Genomic DNA, 19,682 nt, shown 5'->3' on the forward strand with positions numbered 1-19,682 from the left:
TAAAAAATCGGTTCAGTTTAATAGATTTATGTTTAGTCCAGTAATAAAAATTTCATTTCAGTAAAAATAAAATTCGTTCAGTTAAAATAATTTTAGTTCAATAAATATTAGTAACTTTAAAGAGGAAATATAATAGAGAATCAGTAAAAATTATTTCATTTCTGCAAAAATAAGGTGAAGAGAACATGGTCTACACACTTATTATAAAACAAAGGGTACTTCTAAAAGATAGTTATGTTGGTCATGTTTCATTCATTTCCTATATTAAAATAAATCTTTTTACATATTTTTTTTCCCTAATACATATCTATGTCCAATGCAACAATCCCTATTACCAAAATATTTACATATTTCTAAAGCAAATATTCCTATTTTCGTCGTTAAGATAATGTCTTAATACTTGATATATGTAACATTTAATCAAACATAAACAATAATCTTTAATTTAAAAAACGTAGGTATGTAATGTTTGAAAAATATATACTATAGTATCATTGGAGTCTTAATATTACTAGAGTATTAGATATAGACTGTTTAAGGGTTGTTTTAGGCCTCAACAAAACTAACCAGGCCGTTGATGAAATGGGAAATCACTACTTGTTTTGCAGCATGGACCTACTAAGTAAGACACCAAGGGGAAGGCTGTGCAAGAGGTCCAGGGATTTAGTCAAGGAAGCAGATGCGGTGGCCATACAAGCTATGTTTGATCTAACACATTCCGGTAGCAATCTTTGTTGAACTTACCGATTTAGTAAAAATAATTTTAGGAAAATTTTGTAAATAACCACCCCTCGAATCTCCCTTTGTTGAACTTACCACACGTTTTTTTACGAAATTAAAAAACATATTACCCCCTAAAGTAAAATAGTAGATAGATATCACCATCAATAATGTATTAAAAGGAGTGTAATGAATAACAAGACCATCCTTTACAATGACCATTTATAATCTATTCAAATGAGTGGCATTCAAGCCTTAACACTTGGAGTAAATGGGAGGATTTAAGGCTAAGACGATATGATCAATGAGCATAACATGAATTAGTATGACTGTATAGATCCATGTCTATACGAGTATGACTGTATGTATATGATCAATGAGCATAACATGATTTAAGGTTTGAAGTGTATAGATCCATGTCTATACGAGTATGACTGTATGTATAATAAAAATCCCCAGCCTCTAAAAATCAAAGTAATAAAGTTAAAGTAAGAAACATGTAAACCAAAACGTTCATCTATTACCATTGACCTCATATATAAGTTTAAAATCTTGAGTCTTCTCCAACCAAAAAACCAAAAAAACAAAAAAAATAAATAAATAAAGAAATGACAAGGAACATAAAGAGAAGACCCACACATATCCACATGCCCAGTTTGGCCACATCCCAAATTTCCAACCCACAAAAACAAACATCTTTACTTTTTCTCTCCTCTAAAATAATAAGCTTAAACCCCCCACCACACACACACACACACCTCCCCTAAACAAAAACTTAAATCAAACCCATCAACACAACCCACAACCAACTTACTTATCTCTTTCCCTTTCTCTCTCTTAAAAAAATTGTATCTGATTCTTGAGTCTTTTTTTTTTTTTTAAAAAAAATTCTTGCATTCCCGGTTTTCGCACTGTTCGATTTAACATTTTTATCCCCTTGATTCTTTTCTGCATGTCTTTGTATCTAAATTTTAATCTGAGATTTTAATTTTCTTTTTTTGTTGTTGAATTTTCACAAATACCCAAAAAAGAAAAACCCTAAAGATGTGAAAATAAAAAACCTGGAAACTAGTACAGTTGCAGATCTGAAAGAAAGACAGGAAACCCTTGTTTTTGCAAAAATTCAGTGGGTACTGAAATATTACCCAATTTGGTAAGTCGTTTTTTTACAAATGGGTGGGAGGAGTGAGAAATTGACAGAAGAGAGTGAGCACAGAAAGGCAGAAATGGTATACATAGCAAACCCAAACCAACACCAGAAATCATACATTTAATTTCCAAAGATCGAAACATAGAGTTGGGGTTGAAGATTATTGGTATACTATTCCTTTTTTGTGCTCACTGCTCTTTCTGTCAGCTTCCCTTCCAACTCCAACCCCACCCGAACCCCTATCCATTATATGTTCATACGCAACTTAACCCTTCTCATCATTATTATCGATTACGAGGGTGAGGGATAGCTCAAGTGGTTAGAGCTTCATCCTAAAAATTACTATTGATTACTAATAACACTATATCGGTATGTTTTTCTTTTCCCTTATTTTTTATTTTGATAAAATAGTTTGTTGTTTTAGTAAAACTATTTTTGCAAATTCCAATATATAGCGTGACTTTTGAGTGGGATTTTTAAACTAATCACTTTATACAGTACAGGACCATGCTAATCAGCTTCATATAGCCTACCTAATTCACATTATTAGGTTACCTTGTTTTTTTTTTTTTCTTTGCTTGATTCGTTTCTATGTTGTTGGTTGCGCATGGATCATATCGTTTCTATGGTCCCCGTACATTGGTTCACGGCCGTGCCCGTGCCCGTGTTGGTACCCGTCGATTCGTCTGAGTCCATCCATGGCTTCTTTTGAGGACAAGCTGACATGATCATCTGTCTCTCACTTCCAACTTGTTTGTTGCAACAATTTGTTCGTATTTGCAGCTCACCATTTATATGGAACACCAGAAATTGAATTAATCATACTCGAATCGAATCATTGGTATGTATGTATTCAAGAATCTACAATTCCTTCTTTATTATTTTTATTTAGAATTTAAGCAATGTATTAATTCATGAATATATATTGCTACAAATGTTAATTGTTTTTTGATCGCGCTATATCTTATGTGTGGATAGTAATAGATTTTGAAGTTATCTAATGTTTAAAATGTAATTATTAGTGGAGTATTTTACATTTGGGAGAGGTGATTGTCTTGTGGCTCAGACTTTTCCTAATTTAAAACCAAATTCTTATCGTTACCTAACTGTTTCCAATGTTGATTATGTATTGCACTTTCGGCTGCTGTGTGTCATTATCATATGATATCTGATCAACTCTGTGGTGCTTTAATTTGATTGGAGTCGTGTATATAACATGCATTTAAAACTCGACAGCTCTATTGTTTTTAAAACTAGCTAGCTTAATTTAGTGTCTCATTAGTTGTGGTGATAGACCAAAGTTTCCACTTGCACTATTGCATATGAACTTGTGGTTGTTTGATGATTGGATATTATTTTGGGGAATTATTAGCGTTTGTCTATCTGGTATATTGAAAGAAAGACATGACATGCTTTCCAACTACCAATCACTATTAGCGGGACTAATTGGTTAACAAAAAATCATGTGTTAATTTCTTGCAGACAATGTACTTGTCAAAGACGATTCCTCAGCTCCTTTCTTTTGCTGATGTGAAAACAAATGAAGGTGAACATCATTTTGAGAACACTTGAATATAATTATGTGGCCCTTAAGAGTGCTAATTGCTTCAGCAGGTACGTGGATATAGGCATACTCTTTCTACTACTAGTAATTCTTCATGTGATTGATAGTTATAGGCCAGACTTTACAGCTTGCCTGATGGTGCATTTTTTTCTTTGTCTCTTAATTGTCATGTGTTTATTGTTGTTATTTAGATTTATATCAAATAAGCTGCCTTCATTTGACGCTGGCTAATTTAAATGATTGAATGAATAACCTAGTTTGTTTGATTAGGTAGTATAGATGTTTTGTGATGAAGCATTTTCTCCTAGACAACACATATATTATACCAGTGTGTGTGTGTATATATATATATATATATATATATATATATATATATATATATATATATATATATATATATATATATATATATATATACACACACTGGTATAATATATTTGGTGTATTGAAATACTACAAGTATAAATTTTAAATTCTTTGATTCATTTTTTTTCTTGAACATACAGCTGTATAAAGTATTATACATAGTATATACTAGAAAATTTGCATGCAACTATATATAAACGATTCAATATAGAGTTTTGATATTATTAAGCAAAATCATGTTTGGCAGGTCTTTCCTTCAACCCTTTTTATCTTCCTAAACTCCTACAGACAAAACTTATTTGTGCTCTCCATCATTGGATTGCTGTTTTCCCATGTTCGTTTGATTAACATCCTTTTTTTCTCCAAGCAACCTTGTTGTTTAGTACGTCATTGGGCTTGATGGAATCAAGGGTAGACATAAAAAGGAGTAGTATTTTTTGACCGAGTTGTAAATTTAGAGTTGAGAAAACAAGCTCACAAGGAGTAAAATCAAACTTAGAGCTTTTAGTACTCCCTCTGTCCCAGAATGTCTAATACAATTAACTTTGCACACATGCCAATGCACTAGTTTGACTTTATATTTATATAATTAAATATTAATGAAAATTATTTTTAAAATTATATTATAAAACTTATATTAATGCCTAATTAACAACATATTTTATGATAAAATATGTTTTTATTATGTTAGTAAAAAATTACGGTCAAAGCTAATACATGAATAGTGAATATTCTGGACAGAAAGAGTATAAATGGTGAATGAGTATGATATTATTTATTCCTTATACTATATTATACTTTTGGTTTGTGCTTAATTAGGTGCTTTCTTTTGAAGCTTCCTTAGCTTTAAATGATTGTATGCAAAATATTTTGGTTTGATACATTTTAGGAAGGCTGTTTTTAGAGTTTAAAGGAACACAATTAAGGAAAGTTTTCTCTTTATGTTGTTATATTAGAGAAAGGAAAATCACAAAAGGATTCTGATTATGCTGTCTGTTTACTTTAGAACCTTTTATTCTTCTTTTCTCTTTTCTTTTACTGGTGGGGAAGGTCATGAGAAATTTGTTTCCTTATACAGATCAGATCCTTTGAGGTGTTTTTCTGCTAATTGACATTCATTTCAGCCTGTAACTCATTTTGGATTTTTATAAGATTTATTCAGGCTGAAAGATTTATGTGATGGATTTCTTTGATAATTTAATTGTGCATAATGATGCAAGATTATTGGAGATTGATTTCTTTGATGAATGAACTTCCCTTCCTTTTTATTTAAATCGATAACTGGCAGGAGTTTATTGAATTTATCATAATTGGAGGTTGTCAATTGGTTATCCATAACCTTCTAAAAGTACATAGACTAGGGCTTGAAATTTTGGAGAACATTAGTCTTAGGAAAATTAGTCTTAGGAATCAATTTTGGAGAAGTTTGGTTAGTTAGTGTTTATTTGACAATTTAGATTTGCATTTGTGCTTAGAGGAAGGATTGATGACAAACATTTCATCTTTAAGGGCAAGTTTTAGGAAAATTTGAAAGGTAATCTTGTTCTAACTAACTCCAATGCATATGTTAGTAACTACAATTAGCTTGCTTTTAAAAAAGGATGGTGGGTAAAGGCTTCATTATTCATAATGGCATCATTTAACACAGTTGTAAGGTGTAGCGGTATATTAGAATGAAAACTAGCTGTGAATATAATTAAGCTTCCTATTTTGTGTATTAGGGAGCCTTCATTGTTTATGTGTAGGCCTTATTGGATGAAAGTGTTAGCTCAAATAGATTAGGCTTTTGGTCATGTTGATAGCTCGTTAATTTGAATGGTGGTATTGTGAGGCTAATTTGATCTCAATCCTTACAGTATTCTGGTGAGGTATACAATTTAAGGCTTTATTCTTAGGAATTTTAAACCTTAGGTTAAAGTTTAGTCAATGATATGTTGAATGAAGAATTTAGTCTTGCTGTCGAATACAAAATATTGGTTTTTTCAGTAGAACATGTTGGTGCTCATACTGAGAAGTAGATATAGATGCGGCTTTGCTGGTTGTTGGTTCAATTGGCTGTTTGTAGTTGGCAGTTCTTCTGTTTGATGTACAAGGATGTAGTTTGTTGCTTCTATCAGCCGCTAGGCCTTAGCTAAGTTTCCCTAGCAATGCGAGATTTAATGGCTGATTATATTGTGAAAGAATGCAAATAGAAGTGGCATGACGTAGTTTTATGTGCTTTCTGTTCTTTCCCCTTTTCAACTCTTAATTAGTATCCACTTGACATTATTTTTGAGAGCCAATGAATAGAATATGTGGTGGTGGATGAATTTTTATTCTTCCCTCTCTTATGGTGTTCTGGGAATGTATTTTAAGCCCCCTATTTTTGTATCATAATTGGATGATTAATTTAGCTATGTTTGTTTACTACTCCGTGTTTTGTTTTTGCTTCTTTATTTTGAACTTACTACAGCTATATGCCATTTGGGACTAGGTGCTCTTTCTTCCATATTCTAATAAATTTCGTATCCCTTTAATGAAGGTACGCTTGTACTATTGCACCATCTATGTTGCTTGGACTCAGGTACCCATGTCCGACACAGGTATGTGTCCAAGCGTGCGACTCAGCTATTTTGTGAAAAAATTCTATGATTTTGAACTAAAAGTGAAGTGTCCGAGTGTCATACCCATGTCCGAGTATCGAGGATCCGACACAGGTACGTGAGGTGAAATGAAGAGTCCGAGTAATATAGTGCAACATTGTTCTTTTTAAGGAAGTGACTGCTTTGATCACATTTTGTTATTTTATTATTGGTGCTTTATTAGTGGATTACAAAGCTTAAGATACTTAATTTCCACTACTATGCCACTAAGATTTTGATTATGCTGTGTAATCAATTCATTTAGCAATGGTTAGGGCGTCCCATAAATTTATTCATTTTTGATGATATGGCTGCATGACTGTTGGTATACTACTCATTGAGATCCTGTTAACTTTTTCTGTTTTTGCAAGTCATGATGTTTGCGTAAATTGTGCCATCTGGATAGTTTCTTTGTTATCCATTTTTAATTTTGTTTTCCTAAATGAGTGATCACGTTGCCTGCGAGCTATGATTATGTATTAGGGCGATAACTATTATGAACTACCGTTAGCGGACTCTTTCTGTAGTTTATATTCATGGCTTATTGGCTTACAAATAGATCAGATTACTCACCTTTTGTTTGAAGGCCATGCCCTATGAGGCTATGACATGACCAAGTAAATTTGGTTCTGTTTCCTTAATATTTCAGTCAAACATTGTTTCATTTAATTTGCTAGACTTCCACATTCCATTATCTTAAAATTGGTTAATAAGAGCTTTATCTTAAATTCCTAATGTTGCTTTTGATTGAATTATGCAGCAAGGGTGTTAGATATATATGCCTCCAGAAAGTGAGAAAAGGTTTTGACATGGTATTATTATTCTTCACAATTGCCTTGTTAGTTGTTAAATGAGCTTATGCAAGCTAGAGACTCCTGATTACAGGTCTAAGTCTCCTTACCTCCGGATAAATATTACCTAGGAGTTTTGGTTCTTTTTACAGGCTGCTTAACTTATTGTTGCTTAACCTATTTGGTCCTTTTTGCAGGTTTGCTTAACCAAATAGGAGGTTTTCATTCTCCCAAAGTTCTTGTTTGGTATATTCTCTGTTGCTATGAAAGAGTGTGTTATGATTTTAAAATTACTCGAAACAGAATCATGCACAATGAAATAGATCCATGGTAAGACTTACTGTGTATTTTAAATTACTCGAACCACAAACACAATGACCATTGAGACAAAGCCTTATGTTTTTATAACCTGCCTAAATATTGGGATTGCAACAGATCTTATGGTAGAGATGGCTCTTGGAGCTCAAGATAAATTAGTTGATTATATGATAATTAGCTAGGAAAACACACTATTAGATTCCATTAAGTAAAAAAGCATCAGTTCCTTAAACTAATAGCTCCATTAAAATCGGTAAGATGCCCCGTTAAAATTGATTGCCCTAGCCTACCAAATAGACATACTCTAGTTGGATATTCTCCCGGATATTGTTACGATTGAAGGGATAAGATAAGGTTTTTTTTTATTTAATTTTTTATTTGGTCAAAATTTGATTGTGGAAGTTGGTCTCCTATGTTTCTTGAGACGTAGTTGTATATTGTTTTCTTGATTTTGATGGTTAATAATCTTCTCTACCTTGATCCAAAAAAAAAAAAAAAAAAGAAAATTAGTGGGCATGCAACATTGCCAACTAACCAACCTAAATATTTATTAATAAAAAAGTGGGCCCTTGTATTTTTTTTTTGTTTCTGAAAAAGGGCCCTTGTATTTTTTAATACTGCTTTTTTTAATTTAATTTATTTATTCTATTTGTTGTGTGTGGTGACTTTTATTTGTGAAGATATGGGACATTAAAACATTACACCACTAGCTGGTGTTAGGTCGTTACCTTCTACTAGTGGGGTTAAGTCATCTTCTTGGCTGGGTTGGGTGTTGTTTCAAGTAACATATATGGCGTAAAGAGAGCCGTGCTTCGATCGTGCCATTTTAATTTGGTCTTTTAGTGTGTGCAACACCATATCTTTTCGTAAGCAGTGGATACTGGATAAGGCACTATAGCTATTTCTTTTAGTGGTCGACTTGTCAATATTGCCCATTCTAATGATCACAATTGGAATGTTGTTTTTCTTTAGCTAGGGTGATTTGTGACTTCTTAAATTTGCCTGGCCTATTGTAAGTTTACTAGAAGTATGTATCTGACTGTTTCTTTTAGTTGTTGATATCCCCACTAGAGCGAGAAATCATTTGTTTTTCTAACTTGAATTAGCCACTTTTGTATCTTGTCTTCTAACTCTCAAGCTGGGGCTACCGAGTAGAGGATAAACCGATAAAGGTCTAGCACTTAGTTGCTAAATATGTGGTGGAACTTCAAAATGTAGCTCTATTAAGTGTGTCTTCTTCTTCTTCTTCTTCTTCTTCATTCATCTATGACTCCAACATTCAGATAGAAAACACATATTAGATTGAGCTCAGCTCGTATTCTCTTATAGTACAAGGCAATTAGAAACTGTCTAGATTTGATCTGTATATTATATTTGAATTCTGCTCATATATAAGTAATACAATGTTCTATTTGAATTCTGCCCATAATTATTCTTTATGTTGAGCTAAATTTTTTTTCATAGTAATGTCTTTTGCTTTACTGTGTGTGATTCTTATATAAAATAAGAGTTTGTTTTGTATATATTGAACTTACCTTTACAACTCCAATAACTTGTATTGACATTAGACACACTTTTTCTTCAAACAATTTGAGACTTAAAGGAGGGGTACACCGTACACATACCTGTGAGAACCAGATATCAGATGGATTTTGTTGTTTTCATCAGTGTACTTGAAGAAATTGTGTGTGCCAGAAACGGTCAAGTTTCTTTCTTTTTCACTCATTTTTTTCTCTCCTTGTTTTCTGGAAGTGAAGTAAAACTTAATTTGGTTTGAATTATCTTCAGTTCTATCTTTTTATTTTTTGGGAGTATAAAATGTAGCTAGTATTCTGCTATCTCTACTATTTGTTTTACAGTCTGTTACTTTACTCTATTATAAAATGTGTCATGGAACACTCAATGCTGTCAAGTCTTAGTCGTCCATGTGGTTTATGGTGATACACAACATATAGTTATTTTGACAAATTAATTGGTCAATTCACGTCTAACTATTATTGAATATAGTCTTATAGATCAAGATAGGTGTGTATTTAATTTTCTTGTCTTGCTGAGTTGATGTATGTATAGTGTATTGGCGACGCCCAAGGGCCTGTCATGCCAGGCCATGGTAACCTCTAACCTATGGTATGATTTGTGCTCGACTCATGTCATTTTTATTTTTTTTGGCCATGGACCGTGTTGTGTTGTGTCATGATGCTCTGCGTGCCCATTATTTCTGAGCCGATTGATAGAGAATATAGAACGATAAGTCTTTATCATAGGTTTAAGATATGTTTTTATGTAATATTTCCTACCTGATCATATTAAGTTTCTAACATTGAACTAGTATTATTGTAAGTTTGTAACCAAATAAATAAAGATCATTAAAATACACTCCAATTTAAGGAGTTTCAAAAAATCTAACACCGAGAATGACCTACGGTTTTTATCTAGCAACTTGACATTGAGGTTTCTTTTGAGGGATGATTATATGGTAGTCATTCTAAAAATAATTACTATTATACTATTTTTTTTTTGGCTAATTTTGATTTATTTTTTAATGTCAAAATTAACTGGACATATATATCCGCAACAATGTCACAGGGCTGTCCATAAACCTTTAACTAAGTTGATAACCATGACATTGTTGCCTTCAATATGTATGTTTTTATGCCTTGGTCAATAGCGAGGAGGATGCCCTTGTGTAAAGCATATGGTGGTACATGCATGAGTCGTATATATTTACAATTAATACAATAAACACACCATATCTATACTCTATATAAAAATGAAAATGGAAAGTCAGTATTTAATATTACCTTTGTTTTTTTTTAAGTTGATACATTTCTATTATCAATTTTGCCAACTTTTAACGATTAAACTATTATCAATCTTGTTTATGTATTATTTTAACGATTAATATCTTTAATTATCTTTTTTTTTGAAAGAAATATCTCTAATTATCAATATTGTAAAATTATAAAAAGTGCATATTAATAAAATATACCTTGAGACGATCCAAATAAGTTCCTAAATGACTATGTTTTATCGTAGCTATAAATCACAAAAGCTAGTCAAAGTGTAATTTGTGAATAGTGTAAAAATCAAATGATGTCAACTAAAAAAAACGGAGGAAGTATGAATTATGATAGACTATTTTACCCCTTTTTTTTATCACTTTTCCATTTTTGCCCTCCCTTCCTATGATTTTATATTTTATTAATTTTCTAATTTTTTTTAAATAGTGCTTTATTTTTTTTAACGATAAGAAAAGTAGTGTTTGTTCTTTTAATTTAAAAATATCCCTTTCTTGTTATCACTCCTCCATTTTTGCCCTACCCTTTTCATTTTTTTTTTAAATTTCTTTTTATATATTATTGATCGGAAATAAGGTAGTTTTAATTTATTTTATATGGGATTGGTAAAGACTTTCTAATTTAAATTGTTAAGTTTTAGATATGAAAAAGTTGGTTTTAATAATCACAATTTTGACCGATTTTCTTTAAATAATCCCAACTTTTGATTAATTTGGAATAATCTCAACTTATATAGGTATTTCTTATAATAATTTGAACTTTTATTTTTGTCATATATAATAGTCCCAAAAGGGATCAGTAAAAGCAACAAAAATTACACGTCGAATTATTTTAGGAAGATACCTATATAAGTTGATTGGGATTATTCCACAATAATCAAAAGTTGGGATTATTTAAAGAAAATCGGTGAAAGTTGATTATTAAAACCAACTTTTTCCATATTAGCTAATAAGTATTTAGCAAAATTGAGTTATTGCTATGAAACTTTTGTTTGCGAAAGAATTAAAAAAGGAAGATGCCTTATCTCACGAGTCAAGAGGTATGAAGTACAGAGGTATAGATTTTCTATAGAAATAATTTATTTGTTGCTCTCAAATTTTTCATGACATTAGTGGGTGAGCGCACAAGTACATCTTAATCACCTCCTTAACCAAGTTGATTTGTGAGAGTTAATTTACGGTTTAATACTCTTCGCAAGTAGGGGACCAACCCCTTAATCACCAGGTTTAGCCAAGTTGTGGCCTTAGCTTGGTCCTCAAATTAAAGTTGTAAGGAGTATATTATATTATATTTTACTTTGTACCCTATTAAAGATGGAATATGTAGATATCCAAAAAATACTCTTACTAGTTTTGATGTTCGAAAAATTAAATTTGTCAAATATTAGTACAAGTAATATTTATGATGGTTTTTTTTTTTTTTTCTTTTCAAAATACCATAATTAAGATTAGTAGTGATTAGTGAATAAGGAAGGAATGATCCAACAATTATTATGTGTTTCTTCTTATTTGGTATACTTGCCTACATGGAATGAAAGCTAAGCTATACTTACCATCTAATCACCATTTTGGATGAAATATTATGCAATTAGCCTTTGGGCGATAAAATTAAGACAAAGTGGTCCACAGAAACCTAATTCGATCTACCATCGCCCTTGGTTCAAGATTCAACTTTAGACCACAAAGGAGACATAAAAATTTGGTTAAAAAGAGAATTAAAGCAATGTGAAAATACACTAAACTGAAAAGTATTTCGTATATTTTTATACAAGCAAGTATATATATATATATTTTTATCCCTTGCAATTGCAAATGGGAGAGCAAGGGGGTGTCAACTGAGACCTTGTCTAGTGGAAAGAGAGGGCCAAAAGGAGTCACCTTTTTAAGTGAGTGCATTGATAATTGATTAGGGTTAGCTAAATTTAAAAATGGATTGCTTAATCATAATTAAAATTAATTAAAGGAGTGAATAGTAATTGTCTGCATGTTTGGGACATGTCTTAGGTACAATGGCACTTTACAAAGGTGGCTTTCGGTAATATTGAGAGGCCAATCAGCAGTCAGAAACGCATAAACTATTTCAAATCAATTTTTTGTTTTATAAAAAAAAGAAAATGCTATACATAGCCCTAAGGGCTACATATAAGGAGCTAAAAACGGAAAAAAATAAATGAAAATATAACATTAATTACACTGATTTACGCGTACTTTGGTCATGCATTCCTAAATTAATACCATAATAGAAAAGATACTAAATACTTATTCATAAGCGTAAAGACTACATATAGGATTACCTTAAAAAAACAAAGGTAACAATTCACATAAATAAATAACATAAACATAATAATGGTCCATATACGAGTATATTCAATACAGGAAACTGTGTGCTTATCTTAATTTAATTCTCTAGGTTGTAGGCTCTTATCATATTTCGTGGTCCTTCAAGAAAAGGGTTGTTTCTTTTCTTTATTAATTGTATGGTGTCCTATACTTTATAGGTTTTGTGGTCCTAAATGAGTACTTGGTAGACTCGAGGTGAAAGGGTTTGATTTTCCTAAAACCTAAACCATCTGAACCAATGATTTGATTTGAAACTCAATCTATACTAAAAGCACATGAGTCGGTCTAGGTATTAAGGTATATATCCATGTTGTATGAGCATCATACAACACGATAATACAGGTGTTTTGGTCATTTTCTGTGAAATTTTAAATTTAATTAGTATATTTTGTATACTGGTGTTTTGGTCATTTTCTGTAAAATTTTAAATTTAATTAGTATATTTTGTATACTATTAGTATTTTTGATATTTACTTAGTCCATAAAACTCTATATATATTACAGTACTAAAACAATAATATGACATATTTATACCATCAGAAGGTATTATACTACCATAACACTATCTAATGGTGCTATATATTTATTTACTTGATGATATCTTTACTTACAAAGTTCGTATTATTTACAAAATTACCATGATATGTGTTGGTTCATATTGCACGGATATGTACCAATACTTAGCGAAAGCACAGGTATCTTTAAAGGACATTGTAATGTTAATATAGAGAAACCTATCTAACATTCATCTACTGTAAGAACTTATTTTCTTGGGTAGTCCTTATAAACTCTTATATTTATTTGAATTTTTTTTTTTGACTTATCTTATCAGATCTTATAAAAGGTGAATAAAATACGACCTTCATACACATCACAACATAACCTACTTTTTGCCTTTCTTTTCTCTCTCTTTCTTTCCTTATACCCCTTACTCTTTTTAGCAATGAATTATTTTTGTCCCTATAATCATCTGACATTACATGCAAAGACTCGGACATTGAGACACTAAAATGGAAACATAAATTATACAGCTAATTGGTAAGATAAGTGTCTCAAATATTATTGTTTGGGAGCCGAAGTGTTGGATTGAAATTTGAAACATGCATTAAAACCTTGAAGAATCCAAGTGTTGGACACTGCCGAGTGCCGACATGGTCCTTTAAATAGCTTTAAACACCAGCCACCCAAACAACTTAAAATGGAAAGAATTTTCCATATTTATTTTTGGGGGTGAAACTATTTACGATTGAGATAGCTTAGGACCAATTTTATGATTTATATAAGTTGCAATATTAAATGACTCGAAAGGAAAGAGACTTAAACAGTAAAGCATACACTAAAGTTTGACTTATTTATTCTACCTAGCTCCGACTTAAAGTCTATGTAATTCATTTTTCTCGAAAGAGTATTAGGTTATCATTTGAAAGAAAAGGATATATTGAAAAATCTTTATAAATTATAAGATTGAGAGCTAGTGTAGAATACGTCACAAGTTTGAATCTCTCCTAGCCCCTCTATTTATAATGCCCTTATGATTCAAAAAAAAAAAAAAAAAAAAAAAAAAAAAAGGTCTAGTCAATATTGTTTATGGCACATTTCTTATGTATAGTACTCCCTTCGTTACAATATACAAAGCCTGTATTCCTTATTGGGTAAGCCAAAATACAAAGTCTATTTATATTTAAAGGTAGTACTTTTTGAGAATATTACCATTTTTTTTTTGATGAGTTTAGTTATATTTTTTCTTTTTCTTTTTGTACTAATTATGTCTTTAGACATCAATTCCCGACACTTTTTCTTTCTCTCTTCAATAGTTTCCAACTACTTTTTCTTTCTCCATCTCTCTCTAACCCACAAGCACTGATGCACATATGTACTTTCAATCATTAGTTTTAAGTAATCTATAATTTCCTTAATTCTCATGAAAAAAACTCAAATAGGCTTTGTATTGTGTGACGGAGGGAATAGTATTGTTGTATAGGTAGGAATTGAATTGAGCTCTTAGCTTATGTGAGTGGTTTACAACATGATTGATGCTATACCGAGTAATCTGGACTTCATGTTTTGAATAAACTGGTTTCTTTTGCTATAGGGTTATGTTTTTTGCTTTTCATGTGTGGTAATTAAATGCTGTAATGTCAACTTTGTACTGTTATTATTGCAGGTTTTGATGATATAATAATGAACAACTTATTTAGCGGCTTACAGTATTAGTGTAATAGCATCATATGAAACTATAAGCAAAATGATAATGCCTACTGTTAGTAAAACTCATCCTAAAATTTGTGATTCTCTATTTAAACGATGGGAATTAACTTCCCATGGTAATTTACAATTTATGGGAAATTATGTCCCTCAAATTCCTAGAAAATTGCTTTAGTTTGTTCGGTTAGCATTAGAGAAATTACAATTCCTAGAAAGTTTGAATGACCTAGGAGGAGGTGGGTAAATGAATTCCCACATTATGTGGGAAATTGAAATTCCTAGAAATTCTAATTCGGTATTTCCTTCATTTTGCACTTTTTTGTTTAACCAAACAACACACCATTAGTGTAATTCCTAAGAATTTTGAGTGCCTACATAAAATAGGTGCAACCAAACAAGGCCTAAATAATACAGTATAGATGAAATATAAAGGTAGGCGAGTGTAACAAAAAGAAGGAAGAAGAAAGAAGGAAAAAAAAAAAAAAAAAGAGAAAGAAAAGAAAATAGTGAATGTATACTCCAGATAAGAGGGATCATAAAACTGTACTTCATGTTATGTTTTTCAAAATTTAAATAAAGTAGATAATGTCTCAAAATTAAAATTGTGTAGACCATAAAAACATCGTATTTAATATTGATTAATATGCCACGTATCATGGTTTTATAATTATTTTTCCATAAATTAAGAACAAAATCACAGTTTTCATAGCTCAAGTGGTTAGAGCTTTCTTCCCGATTCTAGAAAATCTTGAGATCGATTCTCACCCGCCCCTGTGGCTCTCTAAACAACTAAAAAAAAAATGTTTTCAATTGCAAAGAAAGAAGAAAGTCAGAAGCCTAGAACTTTAACTTGAACAAGGGAGTTGGATGTGGAATGACATTGCCCGACAAAGAAGATAAAGCCCGCATCACTACACGGCCCACTTGTAATTGACTTAATACCTTAATTCAAATTCTACTCTTTAACTTCAGCAAATTAGGCTACATTAACCTCAAGACATATCATGGCATATTTTCAATGTTTGTTGATTGATGTTATTAAACATTTTTTATGTTTGTTTTATGGTTTGTATTTTGTAAGACTTTCTTTTTAATTTCATGATTTGTAAGACTTTCTTGTTAATTTCATGATTTGTAAGACTAATTATTTTTATTTGTTAATGTAATGATGTTCATACTCTTTTTGCTTTTCTAGCTAGTAGTTAATTGGATATTTATAACATATACTTGTATAGTTTATCGTATTTTTTTTTTTGAAATAAAATTGATTCATAAATAAAAGTCATACGACATCTACAAGCAGATTTAGATTTAACAAATACATAATAATCGAATCAAATAAAAAAAATTCATAAGCAAAGCTACGATTGTTGTTGTATATCGTACATTCTTCATACCTTCTTTCATATCGCTGTGATTTACATCCTTCTTCATCGAGGGGGTCTATCGATCTGTGGTAGCCGTGCAGAAAATTTTCGTATGATTTGTTAGATTGTAATCGAAAGGTTAACCTCTTTTTCGATCCCGCACAAAGTTTTACCCATGAAACAACTTTGTAGCAATCCATGAAATAAAAAAGCAAATCCTCCCTCAAAAGAGAGAAGAAAAACCCGGTCTTTCGAAGGAGCCAAATCCTCCCAAAGAAGAAGAAAAACCCTGTTTTTCGAGGGAGAAATGTTCCTCCTAGAAGAGGAGGAGTTATTATAAACCTAAAACAAGAGAAAAAGCACACAAAAACAACGATTGGGGATTTCTACCGGTATAAACCGATGGAAGCCCCTCTAAAATTCAACAATGGAGCCTAGGGTTTAGAGAAAGGAAAGAGGAGAGAGGGGCTAGGGTTTTAGAGAGAGGAAGAGTTATTAAATTCGAGTATTTTCCAACTAAAATTATCAACTAATCTGTATAGTTTATCGTATTTGTATGCCCTAATAGTAAAGTTATACGAGTAGGCATTAATTCTCACTCTTGTTTTCTACCTGTACCTACTTTTGTATCTGATTTCATACGTCCTACTCTATATCTTAGTTAATACGGAGATTATATTAGTGTGGTCTCCAAAGACACGAAATGACGAAATTATATCAAATCATTATAAAAGTAGTTCACCGCCGTCTGTGGGGATCGAACCCACGACCACGTGGTTAAAAGCCACGCGGTCTACCACTGAGCTAAGACGGCTCAATAATAAGTTGCAACATAACATAATAATCTTATATATAAGCTATTTATCTGTTTCTCAAATAATTACGAAATACTCGTAGTTTACCATATTTCTGTCGGTCAAAAAAATAAAAAACTAGATAACACTACTCAATTTACAGATTACTTTTATTCTTACAAGCTATCATCTACTTGACAATTGACAGCACATAAAATGTTAATTAAATTGTCCAATGATATTCTTTTTTTTTAAAAAAAAAAAAACAGGTAAAATAAAAATAAATGACAACAACAGAGGAAAACAGTGTAATATGATTGAAACCCCTTTACACTAAATCCATAAAATAATTGCTAAAAGACAGCAAACCGTTGATTCGTATTCCAATTGAATTCTTCCTATAATTAAATTAATCTCAAATAATATTTCATGAATTTTCATCAAATATTCTCTGAATTTTCCACATAGCCCGAAAAAAAACCCAGGGGAAATCAGGGTGTTCCTGTTTCATTGGATACAGGACACACTGCTTTAATGTCAAAAAAGTGTCACATAAATATACACAATTTCACTTCAATATGGAAGGTAGGGTTCTTTTTGGCAAATATCAGTTATCAAAGCTATTAGGTGAGGGAAATTTCGGAAAAGTGTACAAGGCTAAAAACATTACAACAGATGAAATAGTTGCCATAAAGACGATCAACAAGGATGAAGTGAAGAAGCATGGTATGTTTGAGCAAGTCAAGAAGGAAATATCGGTTATGAGGCTTGTCAAGCACCCGAACATTGTTGAGCTTAAGGAAGTCATGGCAACAAAGACTAAAATATACTTGGTCATGGAGTATGTTGGAGGAGGTGACTTGTACACTAAGATTGTTTTGCGAGGTAAACTCGACGAAAATATTGCTAGAAAGTTCTTCCAACAGGTAATCACTGCAGTTGATTTTTGTCATAGTCGCGGTGTTTGTCATCGTGACCTTAAGCTAGAAAACATAATGGTAGACTCAAATGGTGAAAATGTGAAGATTTGTGATTTTGGGTTGGCTACTTATCTTGGAGAGAAAGAAGAGAATAATTCTGATGCTCTACTATCTACTGCTTGTGGTGCATTTGCTTATATGGCGCCGGAGATCATTCGAGGGGAGAAATATGATGGGAAATTGTCTGATATTTGGTCATGTGGGGTGATTTTGTATGCTATACTTGCTGGTTATCCACCTTTCCAAGATGAAAGTCGAACGAAAATGTTAAGGAAGATTAGGATTTGTAAGTATGAGTTTTCCTTAGGGTTTCCTGAGGAAGTTAAGGACTTGATTAAGAAGATTTTGGTGAAGAATCCAAAGGAAAGAATAATGATATCGGAGATAATGACAAGTCCTTGGTTTAGGAGAGGATTAAGTGGATCATATGAAGGTGATTCGAGTTTGTTTTGCTCCTCTCCTGAGTCTTCTTTCAATGCCTTTGACTTCATGTTATGTATGGCTTCGGGTTTAGACTTGTCCGGACTGTTTGAGGATAAAAAGAGGAAACTTGGGTCGTTGTTCGTGACAAAGTGTTCGACTAAAGAAGTGTTAAAGAAAGTGGAGAAGATGGCAGAAGGGTTGAATTATGAGGCAAGAAAAGAAAAGGAGTCAAGGGTGGTGTTGAAAGGTGGAGAAGTGGGTAGGAGAGGGAGGTTGGTGGTGAGTGTTGAAGTGTTTATGGTATTGCCGGAGGTTAAGGTGGTCGAGTTCTCGAAGAGGGGTGGTGATCCTGTCGAGTACTTGAAGTTGATGGAGGAACAAGTGAGGCCGGCAATGAAGGATGTAGCTTGGAAATGGCAAGGAGATTGGTCTCATGGGAGGAATACTGGTGGGAGTGATATTTTCCCTAGGTGGAATTGGTGTTGGTTTGTGAAACCACAACTTTGAAAATGTACAATCTACACGATTTGGAGCTATAATCTGTAAGATTGAAACCCGCCTTTAGCCCTTTTACCTATTTCGTAATCTTTATTTTTTTGTGGGAATTAAAAATTAAGAGTGATGTTGAATTATCAGACGTAGTGACCACTATATATATGTTTATTTATCCATTATTCTAGCTACATGTTTTGTTTAAGCTACATTTGAGTTTGGATTTGTGTAGTTAATTTAGTTCATTGAGTGAAATCCTAATTCTTTGTATTTGACACCTAAAAGTGTCATGTATATATAATGTTACGCAGCTAATCAGCTACTATTTGATTTTCTTGTATATCTTTGTTATGAATGTTATAAGATCTCTAGAGGCAATTAATATCTAGATTTGTTGAAGCACACACTTCAAAAATGTCTATATACTCTTTTGACCCAGCCCATTTGACATAATAACACAATTTCAAAGAATTCAAACACCTCTATTGATAATTTGATATTGGATATCTCCTCCGTTTTTTTAATCGCAACGTTTGGAATTTTACACTATTCACACACTCTTTTGTTCGTACTTTGTGATTTATAAGTGGAAAAAGTAAAGTAACATGAGATCTTGTTATATTCAACTTGGAATATTTCTTGAAACTTCAGAACTCATAGGTAGGGCAAACAACAAATCATGAATTACAATAAAGTCACACACTTATTATATACCATTAAAATGAATAGAGATGTGCATATTCGTATTATCTAA

At 31.9% G+C, this 19,682-nt stretch overlaps 1 protein-coding gene, 1 long non-coding RNA gene and 1 other non-coding gene across 4 annotated transcripts; 2 read left to right on the top strand and 1 right to left on the bottom strand.

Moving 5' to 3' along the window:
• Positions 1–1,433: 1,433 nt before the first annotated feature.
• LOC110705960 lies at positions 1,434–9,428 on the top strand. Of its 2 annotated transcripts, XR_002508163.1 has the most exons (5): positions 1,434–2,711; positions 3,353–3,484; positions 6,322–6,496; positions 7,182–7,306; positions 7,410–9,428. It is a non-coding gene; the product is annotated as an uncharacterized LOC110705960 (long non-coding RNA). The 2 variants fall into 2 exon arrangements; XR_002508160.1 differs by having other exon boundaries at positions 7,182–9,428.
• A 7,553-nt stretch (positions 9,429–16,981) lies between these two features.
• Positions 16,982–17,053, bottom strand: TRNAK-UUU. The gene has a single exon. It is a non-coding gene; the product is annotated as a tRNA-Lys (tRNA).
• A 75-nt stretch (positions 17,054–17,128) lies between these two features.
• LOC110705969 (CBL-interacting serine/threonine-protein kinase 25-like) lies at positions 17,129–19,258 on the top strand. Its single transcript, XM_021883897.1, has one exon. The coding sequence runs from the start codon at positions 17,612–17,614 to the stop codon at positions 18,941–18,943; it is 1,332 nt and encodes a 443-aa protein (XP_021739589.1). The 5' UTR covers positions 17,129–17,611; the 3' UTR covers positions 18,944–19,258.
• The last annotated feature ends 424 nt before the right edge of the window (positions 19,259–19,682 follow it).

Source organism: Chenopodium quinoa, unplaced genomic scaffold (genome assembly GCF_001683475.1).
Source record: "Chenopodium quinoa cultivar QQ74 unplaced genomic scaffold, ASM168347v1, whole genome shotgun sequence".
NCBI classification, from domain to species: domain Eukaryota; kingdom Viridiplantae; phylum Streptophyta; class Magnoliopsida; order Caryophyllales; family Amaranthaceae; genus Chenopodium; species Chenopodium quinoa.

Excerpts from the sequence above, each read along its gene's own strand:
- LOC110705969 (XM_021883897.1), top strand. The coding sequence starts at position 17,612 with ATGGAAGGTAGGGTTCTTTTTGGCAAATATCAGTTATCAAAGCTATTA.